The sequence below is a fragment of the Procambarus clarkii genome, chromosome 50 (genome assembly GCF_040958095.1).
Source record: "Procambarus clarkii isolate CNS0578487 chromosome 50, FALCON_Pclarkii_2.0, whole genome shotgun sequence".
Taxonomy (NCBI): domain Eukaryota; kingdom Metazoa; phylum Arthropoda; class Malacostraca; order Decapoda; family Cambaridae; genus Procambarus; species Procambarus clarkii.
In genome coordinates, this window is record NC_091199.1 from 33,249,049 (window position 1) to 33,275,785 (window position 26,737).

Here is a 26,737-nt window from a genome sequence, read left to right on the forward strand (position 1 = left end):
TGTTTATAGGGTGCCGGATAGGATATCTCAGCCGAGGGTACAGCCTGATGGCCGGCTATCCGCCGACCTGTGGGTGGTTTGGGAAGCGTACCGCTTGCGCTTTCCGTACCGTAAGTTTCCGGAGAAATATTTGTTCCCGTCTTGCGCACACCGCTACGCCGTGCCTGGATCAGCTGCCACCGTGACCATGACGCCCCACCCCCCGGTGCGGGGAGTCTCCCTCTGACGTTCGCCTCTGTTTTCGTTGCCACTCCTCTCTCTACGGCCCATCACGTCTACCTCTTTTGACTTTCTTCTCCTCTTTACCATCAACGCGTCTCCTTACATCTGTCCTGGTGCAGTCATCGGGATGGTTACCCCTTCATGCAAACTGCACCTATTCTCAAGAAGAAGAAGATCATTTACATATATCAGAAACAAGATAGGACCGAGTACAGAGCCCTGTGGGACTCCACTGGTGACTTCACGTCAATCGGAGGTCTCACCCCCTCACCGTAACTCTCTGCTACCTATTGCTTAGGTACTCCCTTATCCACTGGAGCACCTTACCAGCTACACCTACCTGTCTCTCCAGCTTATGTGCCAGCCTCTTATGCGGTACTGTGTCAAAGGCTTTCCGACAATCCAAGAAAATGCAGTTCGCCCAGCCCTCTCTTCCTTGCTTAATGTTTGTTACCTGATCGTAGAATTCCATCAAGCCTGTAAGGCAAGATTTACCCTCCCTGAACCCATGTTGGTGATTTGTCACGAAGTCCCTTCTCTCCAGATGTGTTACCAGGTTTTTTCTCACGATCTTCTCCATCACCTTGCATGGTATACAAGTCAAGGACACTGGCCTTTAGTTCAGTGCCTCTTGCCTGTCGCCCTTTTTGTATATTGGGACCACATTTGCCATCTTCCATATTTCTTGTAGGTCTCCCGTCTCCAGTGACTTACTATACACTATGGAGAGTGGCAAGCAAAGTGCCTCTGCACACTCTTTCAGCATCCATGGTGAGATCCCATCTGGACCAACAGCCTTTCTAACATCCAGATCCAGCAGGTGTCTCTTGACCTCCTCTCTCGTAATTTCGAACTCTTCCAAGGCCGCCTGGTTTACCTCCCTTTCTCCTAGCACAGTGACCTCACCTTGTTCTATTGTGAAGACCTCCTGGAACCTCTTGTTGAGTTCTTCACACACCTCTCTGTCATTCTCTGTATACCTGTCCTCGCCTGTTCTAAGTTTCAATACCTGTTCTTTCACTGTTGTTTTCCTTCTGATGTGACTGTGGAGTAGCTTTGGTTCGGTCTTGGCTTTGTTTGCTATATCATTTTCAAAACTTTTCTCTGCTTCTCTTCTCACCCTGACGTACTCATTCCTAGTTTTCTGGTATCTCTCTCTCTGCTTTCTGGTGTTCTGTTATTCCGGAAGTTCCTCTTCGCCATTTTGTTCAGTTTCTTCGCTTCCATACATGCCCTATTATACCATTGATTCTTCTGTTGCTTCTCGGATTTTTCCTTTTGGGACGGGATGAACCTGTTTACTGCCTCCTGACACTTTTGGGTAACATAGTCCATCATACCCTGTACAGACTTATCTCTGAGGTCTGTGTTCCAAGGTATTTCACTTAGGAAACTTCTCATCTGTTCATAATTCCCCTTTCAGTATGCCAGCCTTTTGATTCCTAGTTCTTTTTGGGGGGAGATAAGTCCTAGCTCTACCAGGTACTCAAAGTTCAATACACTGTGGTCACTCATTCCCAAGGGCGCTTCCATCTTAACTTCCCTTATATCCCACTCATTTATGGTAAATATCAAATCAAGCATTGCTGGTTCATCTTCTCTCATTCTTGTTGGTTCTTTGATGTGCTTGCTTAGAAAGTTTCTTGTTGCCACGTCCAGCAGCTTAGCTCTCCATGTTTCTAGTCCTCCATGCGGGTCTCTGTTCTTCCAATCTATCTTTCCATGGTTGAAGTCTCCCATAATAAGTAGTCCAGATCCATTCCTGCTAGCAACAGAAGCTGCTCTTTCTATTATGTTAATAGTGGCCATGTTGTGGCCATCATATTCCTGTCTAGGTCTTCTGTCATTTGGTTTTGGATTATATATGACTACGACTATAATTTTTTTCCCTCCATTTGTTATGGTACCTGCTATGTAGTCACTGAAACCTTCACAGCCCTGAATATCCATCTCTTCAAAATCCCAGCCTTTTCTTACAGGCAGAGCTACACCACCCCCACCTCTTCCTTCCCTCTCTTTCCTCATAACATAATAGTCCTGTGGGAACACTGCGTTTGTTATCGTTTTCGTGAGCTTTGTTTCTGTGAGGGCTATTATGTCTGGGTTTTCCTCTAGTACCCGTTCTCCAAGCTCATTTGCTATATTTGTAATTCCATCTATGTTAATGTACATTGCTTTGTGGCTCACTTTCTTCTGTCCCTTCTCAAATCGCCTCCTTGGTGAGTGTTCTGCTGGTGGGGGAGGCTGTTCCATGGGTGTGAGGACCTGTGAGGTGGATAACAGGGTCTCAGAGGATACTGGGATGAGGGGCGGGGATCTATTGAAGGGGGAGGGCCAGGGAGGGTATGGGGTGAAAGGTGAGGGAGGACGGGAAGGAAAGGGGAGGAGGGAGGACTCGGGAGGAGTAGGAGGGTGGGGATAGGGTGTGGGGGGAGGGAGATTTGGCTGATCATTTGAGTGGGGGCAGGGAGGGTTTGGGGTAGGGGGGTTTTCTATGCAGAGGAGGGTGGCGGGGTTGTCCTCCCTTCTGGTATTACTGGGTAGCTGGTTGTGGGTTCCCCCCTCGCCTCTGGGGGTGTTGTGTTGGGAGCTGTGACTTCCTGGTTTTCCCCTCTCGCCCTGCGCCTCTTCCTTGCTTCTGCCGCCACGGCTCTCTCCTCCCTTGTCATGTCTCTCTGGAGGAATACATTTTTTAATTTTCCCACGTTTTTTAGGGAGCTCTTCCTTGATAGGATCTTCTCCTTTGTGCTCTCATTTGCAAACACTATCTTTATCATTCGGTCTCGGTCTTTGTTGTACCAACCTAGCCTGAAGACCTTCTCAATGCTTTGCTCAGCCCCTTCCATGTCTAGTGCCTTTAGTACTTCATTCACTGCTGCTTTGTCCTATTCATTCCACTCTGTCCTATTAGAGACTTCCTGCTCTTTAATACCCACAGCAACCACTGATCTGTTCCTTTCCAGCAGTTGGCTAGTGGAGCGTGCCGCCTCCTGTGAGGTGGCTGCTTTCATGGCCACCTCCATCACTGCAGTCAATACTTCAGTATTTTTTTTTAGTATTTCCGCAAATGTTGCTTTTATTGTGGCATTCTCATCCAAAAAACTATAACCACCTTCTCCCTGGATGGTTTTCTGAGTCTCAGCCTCGATACCATTCTCTTTGAGGGCTCTAATCTCCCTCTTTGCTGCTGTCAGCTCTCTTTTCAGGTTGCTTATTTCGTTCTTCATTTCCTGCATCATTTCTTGCATCTCACTCTTGATGTCCTCCAGAAACTGGGCGAACATTTCCTTCATTTCGTCACCTTGGCTCTTCCCTGTTCCCCTGGTACCTCTGGCTGCCATGCTTGCCCCTGTTCCTATAGTTGTGCCGTAATAGGATTTGTCAGGAAGGCAGAGCGGGATGGGGGAGGGAGAGAGAGAGAGGAAGAGAGAGAGAAAGAGAGAGAGAGAAAGGGAGTGATAAAGGGAGAGATAAATGGGTGGGTGGGGGCGATCCGACCCTTCCACTGAAGTGAGAAGAAAGTAGAATAGGAGGAGATGGGGAGAGAGGCGGGAGGGAGAGAGAGAGGGAGAGAGAGGAGAGGGAGAGAGATGGAGAGGGAGAGAGGGGGGGAGGTGTGTGTGTGTGTGTGTATGTGTGTGTGTGTGTGTATGTGTGTGTGTGTGTGTGTGTGTGTGTGTGTGTGTGTGTGTGTATGTGTGTGTGTGTGTGTGTGTGTGTGTATGTGTGTGTGTGTGTGTATGTGTGTGTGTGTGTGTGTGTGTGTGTGTGTGTGTGTATGTGTGTGTGTGTGTGTGTGTGTGTGTGTGTGTGTGTGTGTGTGTGTGTGTGTGTGTGTGTGTGTGTGTATGTGTGTGTGTGTGTGTGTGTGTGTATGTGTGTGTGTGTGTGTGTGTGTGTGTGTGGGCAGAGAGGGAGGGGGAAGGAAAGAGAGGGAGGGAGAGAGAGAGAGAGAGAGAGAGAGAGAGAGAGAGAGAGAGAGAGAGAGAGAGAGAGAGAGAGAGAGAGAGAGAGAGAGAGAGAGAGAGAGAGAGAGAGAGAGAGAGAGAGAAGGGGGGGTGGAGAGAGGCAGAGAGAGTGGGAGAGAGAGAGAGAGTGGGAGAGAGAGAGAGAGTGGGAGAGAGAGAGAGAGTGGGAGAGAGAGAGAGTGGGAGAGAGGGAGTGGGAGAGGGAGAGAGGGTCCCTGTGTGTGTGTGTACTCACCTAATTGTCCTTGTGGGGGTTGAGCTTTGGCTCTTTGGGCCCATCTCTCAACTGTCAATCAACTGGTGTACAGATTCCTGAGCCTATTGGGCTCAATTATATCTACATTTAAAACTGTGTATGGAGTCAGCCTCCACCACATCTCTGCCTAATGCATTCCACCTGTTAACTACTCTGACACTGAAAATGTTCTTTCTAACGTCCCTGTGGCTCATTTGGGTACTCAGTTTCCACCTATGTCCCCTTGTTCGCGTACCGCCAATGTTGAATAGTTTATCCTTGTCTACCCTGTCAATTCTCCTGAGGATCTTGTAGGTAGTGATCATATCTCCCCCTCACTCTTCTGTCTTCTAGTGTCGTAAGGTGTATTTCCCGCAGTCTTTCCTCGTAACTCATGCCTCTTAGTTCTGGGACCAGTCTAGTGGCATACCTCTGAAATTTTTCCAGCTTCGTCTTGTGCTTGACAAGGTGCGGACTCCATGCTGGGGCCGCATACTCCAGGATTGGTCTTACGTATGTGGTGTACAAGATTCTAAACGATTCCTTACACAGGTTCCTGAAGGCTGTTCTAATGTTAGCCAGCCTTGCTTATGCCGCAGACGTAATTCTTTTGATGTGGGCTTCAGGAGACAGGTTTGGTGTGATATAAATTCCTAGATCTTTCTCTCTTTCCGTTTCATTAAGTACTTCATCTGCTATTCTGTATCTTGTGTCTGGCCTCCTGTTTCCACCGCCTAGTTTCATTACTTTGCATTTACTCGGGTTAAACTTTAACAGCCATTTGTTGGACCATTCATTCAGTTTGTCTAGGTCATCCTGTAGCCTTCTACTATCATCCTCTGTTTCAATCCTCCTCATAATTTTTGCATCATCAGCAAACATTGAGAGAAACGATTCTATACCCTCTGGGAGATCATTTACATATATCAGAAACAGTATTGGTCCAAGGACTGACCCCTACGGGACTCCACTTGTGACGTCACGCCAATCCGAGACCTCACCCCTCACAGTGACTCTTTGTCTTCTGTTACTTACGTACTCCCGTGTCCAACGGAGTACCTTCCCTTTCACTCCAGCCTGCATCTCCAGCTTTCTCACTAGCCTCTTATGTGGTACTGTATCAAAGGCTTTTTGACAATCCAAAAATATGCAGTCTGCCCAGCCTTCTCTTTCTTGCCTGATTTTTGTTGCCTGGTCCTAGAACTCAATTAGCCCTATGAGGCAGGACTTGCCATCCCTGAACCCATGTTGATGCTGTGTTACAAAGTTCTTTCGTCCAGATGTTCCACTAGCTTTCTTCGCACAATCTTCTCCATCAGCTTGCATGGTATGCAGGTTAGGGACACTGGTCTGTAATTCAGTGCCTCCTGTCTATCCCCTTTCTTGTATATCGGGACTACGTTAGCTGCTTTCCAAATTTCTGGCAGTTCCCCTGTTGCCAGTGATTTGTTATACACCATGGAGAGCGGGAGGCACAGTTCTTCTGCTCCTTCCTTTAGTATCCAAGGGGAGATTCCATCTGGACCTATAGCCTTTGTCACATCCAATTCTAGTAAACACTTCCTTACTTCCCCGCTGGTAATCTCAAACTCTTCCAGTGGTTCCTGGTTAGCTATTCCCTCTCTTATCTCTGGGATTTCTCCTTGCTCCAAGGTGAAGACCTCCTGGAATTTCTTATTCAGTTCCTCACACACTTCCTTGTCGTTTGTAGTGAATCCTTCTGCCCCTAACCTTAATTTCATAACCTGCTCCTTTACTGTTGTTTTTCTCCTGATGTGGCTATGCAGCAATTTAGGCTGAGTCTTTGCCTTGCTTGCGATGTCATTTTCGTATTGTCTTTCTGCCTCTCTTCTCATCCTAACATATTCATTCCTGGCATTCTGGTATCTTTCTCTGCTCTCCAGTGTCCTGTTATTCCTATAGTTTCTCCATGCCCTTTTACTTTGCTGCTTAGCTAGCCTACATCTCTGATTAAACCATGGGTTTCTCATCTTCATTTCACTGTTTTCCTTTTGGACTGGGACAAACTTGTTTGCTGCATCCTTGCATTTTTGCGTGATGTATTCCATCGTATCTTGGGCCGTCTTTTCCCTGAGCTCTGTTTCCCATGCTATATCTGCTAGGCATTTTCTTATCTCCTCATAGTTTCCCTATGTTTCCCTATTTCCCATAGTTGTGTGTGTGTGTGTGTGTGTGTGTGTGTGTGTGTGTGTGTGTGTGTGTGTGTGTGTGTGTGTGTGTGTGTGTGTGTGTGTGTGTGTGTGTGTGTGTGAGTGTGTGTGTGTGTGTGTGTGTGTGTGTGTGTGTGTGTGTGTGTGTGTGTGTGTGTGTGTGTGTGTGCGTGTGTGTGTGTGTATGTACTAATCTAGTTGTACTCACCTAGTTGTGCTTTTCGGGGTTGAGCTCTAGCTCTTTGGTCCCGCCTCTTAATTGTTAATCAACTGGTGTACAGATTCCTGAACCTACTGGGCTCCAACATATCTACATTTGAAACTGTGTATGGAGTCAGCCTTCACCACATCACTACTTAATGCATTCCGTTTGTTAACTACTCTGACACTGAAAAAAAAAATTCTAATGTCTCTGTGTCTCATTTGGGTTCTAAGTTTCCACCTGTGTCCCCTTGTTCGTGTTCCACCCGTGCTAATGATCTGTCTTTGTCTACCCTGTCAATTCCCCTGAGAATTTTGTAGGTGGTTATCATGTCTCCCCTTACTCTTCTGTTTTACTGGGATGTGACGTTCAGCTCCTTTAGCCATTCCTCGTAGCTCATACCTCTCAGTTCCGGGACGAGTCTGGTGGCATACCTCTGAATCTTCTCTCACCTTCTCTTATGTTTAACTATGAATGGATTCCAGTCTGGAGCTGTAAATTCCAGGAATGGTCTGTTATAAGTAGTATACAGGCCCTGAACGTTTCCTTACACAAGTTTCTAAAGGCAGGTCTTATTTTGGCCAACTTAGCATATGCCACTGATGATATCCTTTGGTGTGGGCCTCTGGGGACAGGTTCTGCGTGATATTAACTTCCAGATCTTTCTCTCTATTTGACTCATGCAGTATTTCACCTCCCAGATGGTACCTTGTGTTCAGCCTTCTGCTCCCTTCGCTTAATTTCATTACTTTACACTTTCCTGAGTTGAACTTTTGTAGCCATTTTCTAGACCGTTCCTTCAGTTTTTACCAGGTCGTCCTGTAGTCTCTGTCTATCTTCATCTATCTATCATCTATCTCTGTCTATCTCTGATTCTTCTCATAGTTTTTCTGTCATCAGCAAACACTGAGAGGAATGAATCTATACCCTCTGGAAGATCGTTTACATAAATTAGAGACAGGATGAGTCCAAGTACAGAGTCCTGTTGGACTCCGCTGGTGACATCTTCCCACTCTGATGTCTCCCACCTCACAGTTACTCGCTGTTTCCTGTTGCTTAGATACTCTCTAGTCCACTGGAGCACTTACACTTTTACTCCAGCCTGTTGCTCCAACTTTTCTATCAGCCTTTTATGGGGTATTGTGTCAAAGGCTTCCTGACAGTTTTAGAAAATGCAGTCTGTCCACCCTTCTCTTTCTTGCCTAATTTTTATTGCTTGGTCATAGAATTCTATTAAACCCGTGAGGCACGATTTACCATCTCTGAACCCCTGCTGGTGGTGTGTTACAAAGCTATTTACCTACAAATACTCTTCGAGCCTTTTCCTCACGATCTTCTACATCACCTTGCATGGTATACAAGTTAGGGAAACTGGCCTGTAGTTCAGTGCCTCTTGCCAATGTGTGTATATGTGTTTGTGTGTGATAAAGGTCCTATGTAACCTATAGAGGATAACCAATGCCCAAGAACCTATAGGTAGGCATTGTTGTATGTGTTGTGTGTGGGGAAGTTGGTGCCCGGGGCCTGGAGTGTAGTACGATACTGCCAGACCTGTGGTCAACGGTTGGTAGGGGAGGCGGTGCCGGCAGTCACAGTCACTCTGGCTGCCATAGTCCTCACAGGATCGTCTCCCCAGTCTGCCCATGGAATACCACTGATAACCATCTCTCTCTCTCTCTCTCTCTCTCTCTCTCTCTCTCTCTCTCTCTCTCTCTCTCTCTCTCTCTCTCTCTCTCTCTCTCTCTCTCTCTCTCTCTCTCTCTCTCTCTCTCTCTCTCTCTCTCTCTCTCTCTCTCTCTCTCGCTCTCTCTCTCTCTCTCTCTCTCTCTCTCTCGCTCTCTCTCTCTCTCTCTCTCTCTCTCTCTCTCTCTCTCTCTCTCTCTCTCTCTCTCTCTCTCTCTCTCTCTCTCTCTCTCTCTCTCTCTCTCTCTCTCTCTCTCTCTCTCGCTCTCTCTCTCTCTCTCTCTCTCTCTCTCTCTCTCTCTCTCTCTCTCTCTCTCTCTCTCTCTTGCTCTCTCTCTCTCTCTCTCTGTCTCTCTCTCTCTCTCTTCTCTCTCTCTCTCTCTCTCTCTCTCTCTCTCTCTTGCTCTCTCTCTCTCTCTCTGTCTCTCTCTCTCTCTCTTCTCTCTCTCTCTCTCTCTCTCTCTCTCTCTCTCTCTCTCTCTCTCTCTCTCTCTCTCTCTCTCTCTCTCTCTCTCTCTTTCTCTCTCTCTCTGTCTCTCTCTCTCTCTCTTCTCTCTCTCTCTCCTCTCTCTCACTGTCTCTTTTCTCCTATCTCTGTCGCTATCTTTCTAAATGCAATGAAGATTATTATACCTAATAAATCCAATAATTAATAATTAGAATTATTAGTTATTTGGATTTATTGGTACAAACCCCAAGTGTACCTTGGGCTGTCAGTCCAGTGTCAAATCTGTAGGAGTAGCAACACTTTGGCAACAAGCAGAGAAGGCAGGTGGGAAAGGAATTCCTGGAACTTTTTGTCTGGCAGGCAAGACTCAGGGTAAGTCATTGTTATAAGGTAAGTCTGGGTCTTCCTTCACTCCTCCATGGGTCTAGGCCGGAATTGCTAATTACATTTTCCCCGTGGTTGACTGAAGGGCTCCCAGGGTGAATCAGTGGTGCCCACAGTGGTGGGAGCGAAGACCTGCGGTGGTGGGTATTACTGGTCCTCTTCTGTGGGGCAAAGTTGAATCTGTGGAGTCACGTGATTGGAGAGACTGAGCACTGTCTCCTGAACCCTGTAGCAGCCCCATGCTAGCATAGCCCCAGCCCCCCCCCCCCCCACCCCCTGTGACAAGAATTGGCAACCTTGCCAGGATACATTCGTCAAAATACAGTGTTGCTAGGATACGTTCATCGAGGTACAGTGTTGCCAGCATACGTTGGTCGGGCTACAGTGTTGCCCAGAGTTCAGGACAATGTTGCCAAAATTCGCGGACAGTGTTGCCAGGGTACGAATACAGTGTTGCCAGTGAATTTGGTGATAGCATTACCCAACCCGCTAAGGGAGTGAAACATTGAAATTAGCACCCACTAATTTGTCTGTGCTGTCGTGTATGCTCGATAATATAGAGATGGAAGAGAATACTGTAAACAAATTTATTGGGATGGGGGATGAGAAAATTTGGAGGAGTGTACCAAAGCTCAGCTCCAACAAGTGGCAAACAACTTTGGGATCAGAGTGAGGACGACTAAGGTAGCGGAACATAGGATAGAGATCATGGCACAGTACATAGCTCGAGAGGAGACGATGGGAGTAGAACCATGCCAAGAGGAGCCATCCCAAAGTGGGCCGTCCCCAGTAGAGTCGTCCCAAGCACCTACCAGTGTGGCTAGAACTCGCAGTGAACGTGGAAGCAGTGGGGGGAACCAATAGTAGCTGGAAGAGCGTGCAGCTGGAGATAATACGAATGCAATTAGAGGCCTAACTGCGTCGAGAGGAGAGAGAAGCACAGCTGCATCATGAGGAGCAAGAACGAGCGGCGCAGCTGAAACGAGAAGACAGGGAAGCCCAGCTACAAATGCGACGAGCCGAGATAAAGGCAAACGGGGAGGTCGAGCTGAGGTACGTTGAACGTGGGCTAGTCTCGATACCTGCACGTCGGGATGACCTCAAGGCCCGGGAGCGCGATCTACCTACCTTTGATCCTCTGGAGGCCGAGGCTTTCTTCGACCATTTTGACAGGATAGCAACATTGAAGGAATGACCGGAAGAGGGTTGGGCTGCGTTAGTACAGAGTAGATTGACTGGTGAGGCCAGAGAGACATATAACATGTTGGACATCGAGGAGTGTGCCATATACGACACAATCAAGAAAGCGGTGCTCCACTCGTATAGACTAACCCCGGAGGTTTACAGGAAACGCTTCCGTGACTGCACGAGGGCATTAGGAAGGTCATATGCTGAGACTGCTCGTGACATGGAGCGCAAGTTTCTACGATGGCTGAAGGCCGAAGAGGTAGAGACGATGGAGAAGCTGAAACAGTTGATTGTGATGGAAAAATTCATGTCCATGCTCCATTCCGGAACTCAAGGTCAGAGTGAAGGAGGCAGGAATAAAGGACCTTAAAGGTACAGCGAACCAAGCTGGAGGAAACACTGCTTCTTAGAAGGAAGGGACCGCCCAGACAATCGCCTTACACCATGTCTGGAGGGAACTTTAAGAGTTCAGGAGCAAGGACGGGCTGGAACTCTCCCAAGGGTAGTTTGCTCAGTGAAGAATATCGGTTCAAGAGCTCGAGGGACGCGGGAAGGAAGCCTCAAGCTGTGAGCAGTGGACCTAGCTCGGGAGTAGGAGCTGCTGCCCGGGAACCGACGACGGGGAGTCCAAGTAGGACTCAGGGAACGTCTACTATTGGCATCACCAGAGTGACTGGTGAGTGGTCGCCTAGGAGAGGCGGCCGATGCTACAACTGTGGTGTAAGAGGTCATTTTGCCCGTGAGTGTGACGAGCACCAGAGGAATATGGGACTGATGTTAGAAGAGGAGAGAGTATTTGTTCATACCCTATATTATAGTGGACCCAATGTGAATAGTTGGAAATGAAGATGGGCGAACACCCCTTCGTTTTCGGGGCCACCGGGAAGTTTGGGAAGTCAGACCCAGTGGAGGTTGCAGTTCTTCGTGATACGGGTGCTGACATAAGCATGGTAGCCAGGAGTATTCTTCCCAACGATTTTATGGAATCATCTGTGGGAGTGGTGAGAATACGGAGTGTGGCAGAGGAGTACAGGTTACCACTTCACGAGGTACAGCTGATTGCCGACTATGGAGTTGAGAAGGCTATCGTAGCTGTTGCCCCTAAGTTACCCTTAGAGCACATGCAGATGGTGCTGGGTAACAACCTCGGTGTAGGTAGGATACAACCTGATTGGGCCAGGAGTGTCTATGTGTCAGGCAGTGGTACAACAATGCCAGGTGAGGTGCTGGTGAGGTAGTGGTACGGAAGGCGACATCTTCATTCCTCCATGAAATTCTTTTCCCTGTAAACGTCTTCTTTGGTTCGTGGTTGGGCTTATCCACCTCACTGTGACTCACCTCGCCACAGTGGTTCTTCTTGTCCGTGCCACTATTAATCCAGTTGGCATAGGGTGCGTGGCTGAACACATGGAAGGTTCAGAAGGACCAGACACATGTGGGAGGTTCAGGAGGACCAGACACATGTGGGAGGTTCAGAAGGACCAGACACATGTGGGAGGTTCAGGAGGACCAGACACATGTGGGAGGTTCAGAAGGACCAGACACATGTGGGTAGTTCAGAAGGACCAGACACATGTGGGAGGTTCAGAAGGACCAGACACATGTGGGAGGTTCAGAAGGACCAGACACATGTGGGAGGTTCAGAAGGACCAGACACATGTGGGAGGTTCAGAAGGACCAGACACATGTGGGAGGTTCAGAAGGACCAGACACATGTGGGAGGTTCAGAAGGACCAGACACATGTGGGAGGTTCAGAAGGACCAGACACATGTGGGAGGTTCAGAAGGACCAGACACATGTGGGAGGTTCAGAAGGACCAGACACATGTGGGAGGTTCAGAAGGACCAGACACATGTGGGAGGTTCAGAAGGACCAGACACATGTGGGAAGGATCAGACACATGTGGGAGGTTCAGAAGGACCAGACACATGTGGGAAGGATCAGACACATGTGGAAGGACCAGACACAAGTGGGAAGGACCAGACACATGTGAGAAGGACCAGACACATGTGGGAAGGACCAGACACATGTGAGAAGGACCAGACACATGTGGGACATTGTGTAGCTCCCGCATACACTATCCTAATTTACCAAGTTCATAAAATAGAGCAAGCTATAGGTCAGTTACAATGAACAACACATCTAAGTTTCAACAGGTGAGAGACAAAGGACTTGAGAACTTTCACAGTGGTGCTAATCCTTGTAACAATACTCAATACTTAAATAAAATGTGAATAGTAAATCAAACATGAATCAATTATGCATAGATTAGCAAATAATAAATGATTTAGGCCTTTGCTGGATTTAGTTACATCAGTCGTATCCTAAACTCATGAGGTGACAAGATGTATTTTAGCTAAAGGCGTAGTGTATTCTGCTTTCGCAGTACCCAAGGAGATACCTAAATTTGAACTAATTCTGTAAATTCGTATCCAGTGCAGCAGGACACTTGCTCGTTAAGGGGGCAAACACTGTTTTTCTCAAACTAATTTTGATAGATCAAAGTGACTAAATGGCCTCAGTCACAATATAAGTAGATAGATGTCTTAATTGACTGAAATAATTAATAAAATAAGATTGATACTTAAAAAATGATTTATATTTAATCTCATCAAATTCTTACTAAACGTAAATCAAAAAGATACGAAATTTAACGTATATGAGTGTGTGGTTAAGCCCGCATAAATAACCAGTGTTCTTTGTATGAGGAAAATGGTAATGACATAAAACCGATTGATCACTATACAACCAATCAATAAATAAAAACAGTTATAACCGTTCTGATAAAATGTAAAGGAACCCGAGTACACAAAGTCTAATTATGCCAGGTTCATTTAACTCTTCTCTTGAGCTGGGAAAGTTGTTTCATTTGATGAACCCATAGCGAGCTTGGCGTCTGCCGGCGTTCTTGTAATTCTTCTTAATTAACCAATGGCTCTGTTACAGTCTCTCTACTCAAAGTTTATGCACCTAATTGTTCACTAAACATTCGTCTGTTTGTTGAAGACCGTCAGCATCTCACAAACGCTCATGATAGCAAACAAAGTGGAACTGTTGGTCAGAGCCTCGAAGTGCGCATTCCTGGGGAACAAACCAAATGTGAAGATTGACGTCCCTCCACCCCGGAGTTGACGTCCCTCCACCCCGGAGTTGACGTCCCTCCACCCCGGAGTTGACGTCCCTCCACCCCGGAGTTGACGTCCCTCCACCCCAGAGTTGACGTCCCTCCACCTTGGAGTTGACGTCCCTCCACCCCGGAGTAGACGTCCCTCCACCCCGGAGTTGACGTCCCTTCACCCCGAAGTTAACGTCCCCTCCGCCCCAGAGTTGACCTCCCTCCACCCCGGAGTTGATGTCCCTCCACCCCGGAGTAGACGTCCCTCCACCCCGGAGTTGACGTCCCTTCACCCCGGAGTTGATGTCCCTCCACCCCGGAGTAGACGTCCCTCCACCCCACAGTTGACGTCCCCTCCACCCCAGAATTAACGTCCCCTCCTCCCCGGAGTTGACGTCCCCTCCTCCCCGGAGTTGACGTCTCTCCATCCCAGAGTTGACATCCCTCCACCCCGGAGTTGACGTCTCTCCACCCCGGAGTTGACGTCACCTCCTCCTCGGAGTTGACGTCTATCCTCCCCTGAGTTGACGTCCCCTCTTTCCCGGAGTTGACGTCTCTCCACCCCGGAGTTGAAGTCCCTCCACCCCGGAGTAGACGCCCCTACTCCCCAGTGTTGACGTCCCTCCGCCCCGGAGTTGACGTCCCTCCGCCCCGGAGTTGACGTCCCTCCACCCCGGAGCTGACGTCCCTCCACCCTGGAGTAGACGTCCCTCCACACCCTGAGTTGACCTCCCTACACCCCGGAGTTGATGTCCCTCCACCCCGGAGTTGACCTCCTCCACCCCGGAGTTGACGTCCCTCCACCCTGGAGTTGACGTCCCTCCACCCCGAAGTAGACGTCCCTCCACCCCGGAGTTGACCTCCCTTCATCCCGAAGTTGACGTCTCCTCCACCCCGGAGTTGACCACCCTCCACCCCGGAGTTGACGTCCTCCACCCCGGAGTTGACGTCCCTCCACCCCACAGTTGACGTCCCTCCACCCCAGAATTGACGTCCCCTCCTCCCCGCAGTTGACGTCTCTCCACCCCGGAGTTGACGTCCCCTCCTCCCCGGAGTTGATGTCTCTCCACCCCGGAGTTGACGTCCCTTCACCCCGGAGTAGACGTCCCTCTACCCCGGAGTTGACGTCCCTCCACCCCACAGTTGACGTCCCCTCCACCCCAGAATTGACGTCCCCTCCTCCCCGGAGTTGACGTCTCTTCACCCCGGAGTTGACGTCCCTTCACTCCGGAGTTGACGTCTCTCCACCCCGGAGTTGACGTCCCCTCCTCCTCGGAGTTGACGTCTATCCTCCCGTGAGTTGACGTCCCCTCCTCCCCGGAGTTGACGTCTCTCCACCCCAGAGTTGACGTCCCTCCACCCCGGAGTTGACGTCCCTCCACCCCGGAGTTGACGTTCCTCCACCCAGGAGTTGACGTCTCTAAACCCCAGAGTTGACGTCACCTCCACCCCGGAGATGACGTCCCCTCCTCCCCGGAGTTGACGTTCCTCCACCCCGGAGTTGACGTCTCTCCACCCCTGAGTTGACGTCCCCTCCTCCCCCGGAGTTGACGTCCCCTCCTCCCCACAGTTGACGTCCCTTCCACCCCAGAATTGACGTCCCCTCCTCCCCGGAGTTGACGTCCCCTCCTCCTCGGAGTTGACGTCTATCCTCCCCTGAGTTGACGTCCCCTCCTCCCCTAAGTTGACGGCTCTCCACCCCAGATTTGACGTCCTTCCACCCCGGAGTTGACATCCCTCCACCCTGGAGTAGACGTCCCTCCACCCCGGAGTAGACGTTCCTCCTCCCCAGAGTTGACGTCTCTCCACCCCTGAGTTGACGTCCCCTCCTTCCTGGAGTTGACTTCCTCTCCTCCCCGGAGTTAACGTCTCTCCACCCCGGAGTTGACGTCTCTCCACCCGGAGTTGACGTCTCCCCACCCCAGAGTTGACGTCCCCTCCACCCCGGAGAAGGGAGAGCGGGGAGCTAGTTACTCAATTTTAATTGCTAATATATCGGCCCAGAAGTGCTTAAACATATGGTCAGTAAGCTAACATTGAATACAAGTAGAACTATAAAATGATTCAATTATATAACTTAAACGCCCTCTGGAGGAGATATAAATCCATGATGAACATCACTAATTATGAGATATTATAAAAGGCATTAAACTCAGCCAAAAAGGAAATTAGATCAGCCAAAAGAAACTACGAAAACCACATGCTCAAAACATAAAGAAAGTTCCTAAGTCGTTCTATGCCTATAAGAAGAAAAACTAAACAAAAGACTCGGTCGACCTTGGTAAGATAACTCTAACCAAATTGAATTGGACGATAAAAGTGCAGCAGCACTGAATGAATACTTAACATCAGTGTTACACTAGAAAGTTTATGTGGCATCCCATTACCCACACAAATATTTGAAGAAGGTGAAGAGAACGAATTAAGTGATATACCCATAACGTGCAACATTACCAGGAAGAGCACTGACAAACTATAAGACTCAAACACCCCAGGTGGGGGGAAGGGAAGGGAACTATCAGGAGAGTGCTAAGCAATTACGACTATATAGCACTGGGAAGGGATGAGGCTAAGGATTTCGGATGGGTCGTAGGGGATGTGGGGGGGGCGATGAACGGTGCCCAACTACTTGGACGGTCGGGGATTGATCGCCGACCTGCATGAAGCGAGACCGTGGCTCTACCGTCCACCCAAAGTGGTTGGTATCCCAGTTGTGGTCAGAATTATATTCTAAACCGTAAAGGAACTGGCAGAGGAACTATACCTACCATTGGAACTCATTCCAGAAAATCTCTGGACCACGGGATAGTTCCCCTAGATTGGAAATATGCCAATGTCACCCCTTCAAGTTCAAGTACATTTATTGAGACAATATGATACATCTCAAAAGGATAGAATAGCTAGGGCTATTTCTACCCTCCACTGTCACCCCTATTTCCAAAATAGACAGAAATCTCAGTAGAAAGCTACCGTCCGATTAGCTTGACATCACACATCTGCAAGCTCATGGGAGAGTCCTAAGGGAGAGAATCATCCACCATCTCACAGTGAACAATTTTATAATATCAACTCAACTTTGGTATGTTAAAATAGATCACATTTTTGGAAACGGTAAGGAGCTACTCAGACAAAGGACTTCCAGCAGATGTAGTATATATGCACTGTGATAATGCTTTCGATAAAAGGTACCACATGAAAGACAAGCAGGAAATTACAGGCACATGGAATAAATAGTATTCCATTTATTAAATTAATTGTAAATAATTCAAATAAAATATAACAAGAATAAATAAAACAATGGTTAAAACAAAGAAACAGAAGGTTGTGCTAAATGGGAAGGAATCTGACTGGAGAAATGTGGTGAGTAGGGTACCACATAGATCCATTTTCGACCCAATTGTTTTTATAGTATATACTAGCTGTACCCAGCCACGCGTTGCTGTGACTTAGCAACGCATGCGCGTTCCAGAGCCACAGCAACCTTCCCCTGTTCCCCCATCCTACTCACCATTCCATCATCTCCGGTCCCCCTCGTCCTCCCTACATTTCCCTCACTTCCCCGTCCCCCTCGTCCTCCCCATCATCCCCCCCACACCCCCGTCCCTTCGTCCTCCCCACCATTCCCCCCCCCTTCACCATCTCCCATTTCCCTGTCCCCTTGTCAGCCCCACCATTCTTCACTCCTCCGTCCCCTCCTATCCACCATCCCCCACTTCCCCGTTCCTTCATCCTCCCCACATCATCATTTTGCAGATGACACAAAAATTTATGGTGAAGTGGGAAGTGAAAATGATATCGAGGACTTAGGAAGAAATCCACATAACTCCACAAATGGTCAGAAGACTGGCAAATGCTTTTTAATGTAACAAATGCAAGACCTTACATGGGGGATATAACAACCCACGTCACAACAACCAAATGATTAACATTACCTTGCGGCATATTACTGAACATAATGAAGGAACTTGGAGTCAAAATCCATCACTCTGCAAACACACAGTGTAACGGTCCCTATTGTTACCTCATTACTAAGTGGTTACATCTTGTTATACAGTTTTTATGGCGGTTTAGTTGTTTCAACTTGCTAGATAATTGTCACAATTTGTTAGAAGGTGTTACAACATGTTAGAAGGTGTTACAACATGTAGAAGGTGTTACAACTTGTTAGAAGGTTTTACAACATGTTAGAAGGTGTTACAAAATGTTAGAAGGAGTTACAACTTGTTAGAAGGTGTTATAACATGTTAAAAAGAGTTACAACATGTTAGAAAGTGTTAGATCTTGTTAGAAGGAGTTACAACTTGTTAGAAGGAGTTACAACTTGTTAGAAGGAGTTACAACTTGTTACAAGGTGTTACAACATGTTAGAAGGAGTTCCAACTTGTTAGAAGGTGGTACAGAGCGTTAGAAGGTGTTACAACTTGTTATAAGGTGTTAAAACTTGCTAGAAGATGTTACAACTTGTTAGAAGGTGTTACAACATGATATAAAGTGTTACAACATGTTAGAAGGAGTTACAACTTGTTAGAAGGTGTTACAACATATTAGAAGGAGTTACAACTTGTTTGAAGGTGGTACAAAGTGTTAGGTGTTACAACTTGTTAGAACGTGTTACAACTTGTTAGAAAATGTTGCAACTTGTTAGAAGGTGTTAGAAAGTGTTACAATGTGGTAGAAAGTGATACAATATGTTAGAAGATGTTACAACGTGTTAGAAGGTGTTCCAGCTTGTTAGAAGGTGTTGTAACTTGTTAGAAGTGTTACAACTTGTTAGAAACTGTTGCAACTTGTTAGAAGGTGTTACAACATTTTAGAAGGTGTTACAACATGTTAGAAGGTGTTACAACGTGTTAGAAGGTGTTACAACTTGTTAGAAGGTGTTACAGCTTGTTAGACAGTTGTCACAACATGTTAGAAGGTGTTACAACATGTTAGATAGTTGTTAGTTGTTACAACATGTTAGAAGCTGTTACAACATGTGAGACAGTTGTTACAACATGTTAGGAAGTGTTACAACATGTTAGAAGGTGTTACAACGTATTAGAAGGTGATACGACTTGTTAGAACGTTGCAGCATCGACGTAGTTTTTTTTTTGTCTTTCGGGATATAAACCCAAGGAATCGCCTACCTCGCTGAAGCTGTATACAACAAAACTGTTTAATTTTAAAATCCACCATTAAAATAAATCATCAGGACAAATGTGGGCCCACTGATAAGCCACTGGCTTTCTATACTCATCAGGAGTACTAGAGTGTTAGTTACCCCCCAGGTAATTTCAGGTACACGACTTGTGCTCGACAGAGTATAATCCAAGATAATTAATAGGAGCTAGTGTGGCAGCGCATAGACTGTAGACTCCCTTTTGAACTCCTGCTAAGGTTTCACCCTTGCATCACTCACCCAACGCCAGTCTGCACACTGCCAGTAGTGTAAATTAGGACTACGACCGTCCACGCCATCTGAGCAGATGAGTCAGTTGTGGCCACCTGCCCAGGTAAGGGACCTGGTCATAGTCCTAAGGGGTATGGGAGGACCCCCCCACGTGCCTGTGCATAGTCTTCTGGAAGGATTTGCTGTTATCAATGATGATAGGGGGATTTGAGGATAGGGGGAGTATGTGTAGCAGGTGTGCAGCAGGTGTGTAGCTCATTCTCTGCCTTACCAACTCTACTTCATCATTCAACTTTGCCTTCCTTCTTCTTGGCTTGTGTGTTTACTCTCCAATATGCAGTAATTTAAATTCCCCCATCACAAAATTTATTAAGTTTAACTTTTACCAGACAGTATCTTTCATCATTCCTTTACTAAAATTATTCCTCACAGGTGAAAATAGACAAGTTTAGCTTCATTCAACAGTTTCTTAACTGCATTATGCTTCATTCGACTTTCAAAATACTCAAGTACATCATCGTTACTTTATTTCTAAGCCCTTGTGTTAAATAAACAGTCTTTGTCTAGCCTATCAATATCTTTGGGAAACTTGCATGGGGTGATCACATCTACTGAGTTTTATTCAAGTTTTATGAGATATAAATCTCACCATCCTGTTATGAACTATAGGAGGGAATCATGTTCCATAAAAATACTATAGGTGGCTTGAAAGATACCATCACCCAAGATTTTGTAATGAAATTTGAAAACGTCATGCACGCCTTTATACCTTGGACCCATAAAGAAACTGGAAAACTTTGAAAGACGTCAGATATATAAGCAGAGATAATCGACTTTCGCAATAATCTAGTTATTGTTATTGATATAACAATAATTAGATTAAGGTTGTGTCACATCGTACAGTCAGCACACATCACTAAATACAGAATAGTCAACATTAAACTCTGCATCCACTCTCATGTGGTTGAAACAATCAAACACTACAATCATTCCTTGTAACGTAATGTAACATGACGTAACGAGGTAATCATCTCCCTGCTGTCCAAAATATCATTTTTAAAATATAAATGTTTTAGTCCTTGTAACACAATATAACGTAACAGGGAAATCATCTTTCTGCTGCCCAAAATATCATTTTGATATGTAAAAGTATGATTTAGTCCATCTCCATTACATCTCCCACCAAATAAATATTCTTTATTTATTTCTAACTCTAGAGGCTACATGCAGAACTCTAGAGGGCGACAGAACTCCTTTGGTTAATGTGTGTGGTTTTAAAAAACATGAGTCTGAGTGATGGGTTGGGGTGATGGACAGCTGTTACCCCATCAGACATGAGCGTGTGACTGTCACCCGACCCCTCCCTCCCTTTTTTCCCACGCCTCCCTAACCTAACCTTTCCACATAGTCAACCCGGTCTCCTAGGTCCTGTGTTGCCAAGTGCTGCTTGCATGCTTGACTCTAGCCCTCCCTATGCTTAAACCTCACTAAGCATGCTCACCTGTATAACTCTACGACCCCATTACACACACTTTCATTTTACTCTTTAACATACATACACCTGCACACATGCTACACACCTGCTACACATACTCTCCCTATCCTCACATCCCCCTTTCAGCACTGGCAACTGCAAATCTTCCCAGGTGACTACGCATGAGCGCGAGGCGGTCCTCCCAAACCTCTTAGGACTATGAACGGGTCCCTTACCTGGACAGGTGGCCACAGCTGGCTCATCTCAGATGGCGCGGACAGTCATAGTCCTAATTTACGCTACTGGCAGTGTGTAGACTAGCGTTGGGTGGGTGATGCTAGGGTGAACACTTAGGAAGAGCTCAATAGAAGCTAGTGTAGCATGGTGTAGACTGGCATTGGGAGGGTGATGCTAGGGGGGAATCCTTAAGAGGAGTTCATACTCTCCTACCACCAAATACCTTTTTGATAGGCAATTTAATAAACATTTTCCACAATTCAGACATGTGACTCAGTAATAGTGACACAAATATCTGACTCAGTGTGAGTGACCGATTATGCATGCTTTAGCACGAGTAATGCAGTATTAATAAATCAATGGGAGTTGCTCAGTAAGAATGACTAAATTGAAGTGATTCAAATTGAGTTACTCAGATTGAGTGATTCTATGAGGGTGACTCAGTATGAGCAAATATGTTGCAGTGACTTTGCATGATTCAGTATCAATGAATCAGTGTAAGTGACTTATTATAAGTGATTCAATAAAAGTGACTATATTACTGAGTCAATGAGACTCCGTATGAGTGCCTCAGGATGACTCAAAATTTTTTTTTTTTCATTTTGCCCCGAGGGGCGAGTTTATTGGGCAGCGCCACTCATCTTGTGAGTGGACACACCGCCATAGCAGCATGTACAGCATTCCCAATAGGAAGAAAACCCGCTGGGTTGTTCATCCTACCACTTGTGCCCAGAGACAGCTGGGACTTGCTTAACCGTCTCAAGTGAACAGCTTCTCAAACAAGATTAACATTAATCTTCGTCAACCCTTAAAATCTTGTTATCTTGTAGGTGCAAATTGGGGGAATCTTTTACTAACACTATCTACATATGACAAATAGTATTTTCCTAATTCAATCAAGGTGGGGTTTAATGTTCTACACATATTTGTAATGTCTCTCAGATGTTCACATTCTCTCAGGTAGTGGTCAAGACGGTCTCCGTCACTCTCACCACAGATTCTGCAACTCAGCTGCTCAACTGTTGTTTCCATTCCAAATCTCCTTGGATATTTGTATCCAAGACGAATTCTCGCTATTATTAATTCTCTCCTGCGGCCACCTCCTCTTCGTTCATAATGATTGGTATTGCCAGCTGCAACTATGATGTATCAGCATACAGATTCACTGATTTGTTATTCTACTCTCCTTTCCTCAGTAACTTGTTGCGGTGATGTTGCCTGATAATGCCTCTAATTTGTACAAGAGTCTTGGGTGTGTAGTATTCAATATGGTCTCCTTCAGCGCCTTCAGCAGCCAGCACATCTACACGTTCTTTTCCACAGATTCCAACATGGGAGGGGATCCACAGAAATTTGACAAATCTTCCCTGATTTGTTAGTTCTCTCACAGCTCATTTGATTTCAGCGACTATCGCAAGATTTTTTGCCCGATTTTTGCAAAGGTTTTAAATCTCGGGTAGAAAATCTTGCGATACTTGCTGAAATCCAGAGAGCTGAGAGAGTTTCTCACAATAAATCAAGAGAGCTGAGTCACTCAAAGCAAGTGAAACAGTTTTCGTGATTCAGCATGTCATACAAAATGGTGTGCGGGGCCTGGACTCAACCAGGAGGACTTTATCCGTGATGTGGGCTTAGTCTCCACAGTAATGATTAACATGCTTGGTTCTGGAGAGTTTTATGTAGCTGCTGGACATCTCCCACATTATGTTGGTGATGTCCAGGCCTTTACTTGGTGAATTGTTGAGGTGTTTTATGAGTTGTGATCTCTCCCACAGGGAGGGACGGCCGGTGTCTGCCTGGTGTGACATGACTACTGACGGAGGTGAGTAATCTCTCCCACAGGGAGGGACGGCCAGTGTCTGCCTGGTGTGACATGACTACTGACGGAGGTGAGTAATCTCTCCCACAGGGAGGGACGGCTGGTGTCTGCCTGGTGTGACATGAGTACTGACGGAGGTGAGTACTCTCTCCCACAGGGAGGGACGGCCAGTGTCTGCCTGGTGTGACATGACTACTGACGGAGGTGAGTAATCTCTCCCACAGGGAGGGACGGCTGCTGTCTGCCTGGTGTGACATGACTACTGACGGAGGTGAGTAATCTCTCCCACAGGGAGGGACGGCCAGTGTCTGCCTGGTGTGACATGACTACTGACGGAGGTGAGTAATCTCTCCCACAGGGAGGGACGGCTGGTGTCTGCCTGGTGTGACATGACTACTGACGGAGGTGAGTAATCTCCCCACAGTGAGGGACGGCCAGTGTCTGCCTGGTGTGACATGACTACTGACGGAGGTGAGTAATCTCTCCCACAGTGAGGGACGGCTGGTGTCTGCCTGGTATGACATGACTACTGACGGAGGTCAGCTGTCTCTCCTGCTGCAGTCGTAATGGAGGTATTATTAGTTGTAGTGATGGTCACAGTTACCACTTTAGGGAAGTTTTTGTGGGAAAAACTTCCTACCAGTAAGTCAAATCAACTGACCACAACATGGAACTAATAAATTATTATAACTATGCTGGTTGAACAACTTTGTCCGGTTTTAGATAATCATTACCGTGTAGAGTGTAATATGTTCTGTGTCCGGCAACCATTACCATCCAGAGTGCAATACGTTCTGTATCCGGCAACCATTACCATCCAGAGTGCAATATGTTCTGTATCCGGCAAGCATTACCATCCAGAGTGCAATATGTTCTGTATCCGGCAACCATTACCATCCAGAGTGCAATATGTTCTGTATCCGGCAACTATTATTATACAGAGTGCAATATGTTCTGTATCCGGCAACCATTACCATCCAAAGTGCAGTATGTTCTGTATCCGGCAACCATTACCATCCAGAGTGCAATATGTTCTGTATCCGGCAACCATTACCATCCAGAGTGCAATATGTTCTGTGTCCGGCAACCATTACCATCCAGAGTGCAGTATGTTCTGTATCCGGCAAGCATTACCATCCAGAGTGCAATATGTTCTGTATCCGGCAACCATTATCATCCAGAGTGCAATATGTTCTGTATCCGGCAACCATAACCATCCAGAGTGCAATATGTTCTGTATCCCGCAACCATTATCATCCAGAGTGCAATATGTTCTGTATCCGGCAACCATAACCATCCAGAGTGCAATATGTTCTGTATCCGGCAACCATTATCATCCAGAGTGCAATATGTTCTGTATCCGGCAACCATTACCATCCACAGTGCAATATGTTCTGTATCCGGCAACCATTACCATCCAGAGTGCAATATGTTCTGTATCCGGCAACCATTACCATCCAGAGTGCAATATGTTCTGTATCCGGCAACTATTACCATTCAGAGTGCAATATGTTCTGCATAAGAACATATGAATGGTTGTCGAGGACACTTGGTGTCAATTGCCGACTAGACAAATATTGCAAATCAAATGCATTATCTTTCATAGATAACTGGGAACACTTCTAGGGAAGAAATGACATGTATGCTCAGGATGGGGTGCGGAAGTTTTTTTTTTTCTTGTATCGTGATATTCTTGTACTATATCCGTCAACTTTAAACTGACTCGTGATGGATCTCCTGAGGAAGGACTTGCTTAGCTAACATGCTAAGTGTAGTAAGCAGTTAATTCCCTACGTTAGAGACCATAGAACAATTGACTAGGCGCAAGCAAACGCCGAGACCTCACAATTTCCATTCTTGCGAAATTCCAAGTATGGAATTTCCCTCACTTTGGCCGTCGACCTTCGAAAATCGCCGGAGCGAATCTAACACGTAGGTCACTGGTTCTCACAATGTATTATTTGTTGTGTGGTGCTATGAATTCAGCCCAAATCTCATGAAGCAGTCTCAAATGAATAGCAATAATTATTTCAGGCAACATAGCAGAACATAATGTAAATCAGTAAAATGTGTGGAGTGTAACGAAAAGACAGTGTTCAACATAACAACACCGTTTATTCAACAAAACTAACTACTACAACAATGAATAATATCAATGATGTTAGTTAAAAGCCTTCCTGTGACATTTACGAAAGCTAGACACCAGCCACGAGTATGACTACAGGTTCCTTCCTGCAATCGTGTTGTGCTACATAAATTAACTAATTTGAACATACTGAGTGATCACAGAGAAATCAATCAATGCTCTCTGCTACTCTGCGTTGCCTCCCTCAATCTTTACAGTTAAACGGCTACTACTCGCTCTAACTACTTCCACGAATGTGCTATAACGGCCATTGTAACATATTTGGAATGTATATGACCTATGCTCTCCAACGAGCCTAATCACGGGATGTTTCGAGTAAGGGTTACCAAATCCTGTCCGAGTGCACGGCTATTCACGTGCCCTGTGCACAGCGAGCTTCACGTGCCCACACACTAGTAGGAGGTTTAGCTGGTGTAAACTCATTCTCTGACTAATGGTTCATCAATCAAAGGCTGGGGTTGTTACTGTTGCGAACTCGCTGGAACCTGTGGTTGGAGGGGTTTGTCTGGGTTTAAACTGTTAGTAGATATTGGTATGGGAATTTACATGGAGAAATGAGGTAATGAAAGTATGTGTTTGGGGGGGGGGAACAAATTGGCAAAACGATCACTGAAAAAGAAGGGCCTCAAAATAACGATACACTCAGGGTATATTACACGAACAGTAGGAGTCTGAGAAACAAAATAAACAATTTAAATGCTCTTGTCTGCACAGAAAAAATAGATATTATTGCACTTATAGAAACATGGATGAATGTAGAAAATAGAGATCTATTAGCTAAATAACAAATAAACGGATTTAAACGTTTTCACACAGATAGATATATTAGACGAGGAGGGAGATTAGCCATATATGTTAGGGAAAAATTGAAATGTAGACCCAAAGAAGGAATCAAAACTGAGTCACACACAGAAACTATCTGCCTAGAATTAAAGGAAAAAGATAAAAATCTTATGATAGGATTTAAATACAGGCCACCAAACTTAGACAGAATGGAAGCAAAGCAACTATGGCATGAAATATCTAGAGCAACTATGTCAAACAATACACGTGCCATGGGTGACTTTAATTTTAGTGGAATAAACTGGATTAACAGAACAGGGAATAATGAAGCAGAAGATTTTCTAGAATTAATTGACGATTGCTTTCATAAGCAACACATTAAGGAACCAACATGGGAAATAATATTTTAGACTTAGTGTTAACTAACAGGGAAACACAAATTAATGATATCGAAATAGGGAGGAGTGGGGAGGAGCAGGCAGGCAGGAAGGTCCAGGAAGGCATGCAGGCCCAGGAGAGTAAGGTAGGCCTAGGAGGCTGCCGAGGAGGAGGTAGGCTGTGGACGACTTTGTAGTCGTCCACAGTGTCGACGACTACAGTGTGTGTAGTGTGTAGGCTGTGTTTCTTTGAACAGCGATCACAAAGAAATCAAATTTAGTATAAAATGGAATAGATTTGTAGGGGAAAATTTTGTTATAGGTGCCAGATTTTCGAAAAGCTGATTTTAATGGTCTAAGAAATTTTTGGGTGAAATAGATTTGGAACGTCCTGGGCATTGGGGGTGGGCCGGTCTTGGAGTGAAACGTGTACCTAGGAATGGGTGATGTAAAAAGGAGTTTTGTTGTGGATTCAAAATATAACTTATTATAAAATATTCTAAGCAAAGCACAGAAACTTAGTATACCATACAAATTGATTAGATCGAATAATAATGACCCGAAATGAATAACAAAGTATCTAAAGAACCTTATAGGTGGAAAGATAGCATGGTACAAAAGTTTTATGAATAGGGAAGTCAGTTTAGATCAGCAATTCGTACAACTGGTTAGAAATATTAAGAAAGAGATAAGGAGGGCAAAAAACTATGATGTTCACATAGCAGGGTTAAGCAAACACAAATCCTAAAAAAATTTTTTAGTTATTTCAAACAAATATTACAGAAAGGATAGGTCTATTAAAACCCGAGAAGGGTCAGATAACTGATAATGACGCAGATATGAGTAGTATTTTTAATAAATATTTTATCTCTGTATTTACTAAAGAGGAACT

General features: G+C 45.9%; 1 protein-coding gene across 1 annotated transcript in view; it reads left to right on the plus strand.

The window, feature by feature from the left end:
* The window catches only part of LOC138351629 (angiopoietin-4-like), a 348,372-nt gene that overhangs the window by 105,876 nt on the left and 215,759 nt on the right, over positions 1-26,737 (plus strand). The window contains exon 5 of the mRNA XM_069303630.1: positions 22,496-22,542. Coding sequence (XP_069159731.1) covers positions 22,496-22,542 — 47 coding nt within the window. The remainder of the gene's footprint in view (positions 1-22,495; positions 22,543-26,737) is intronic.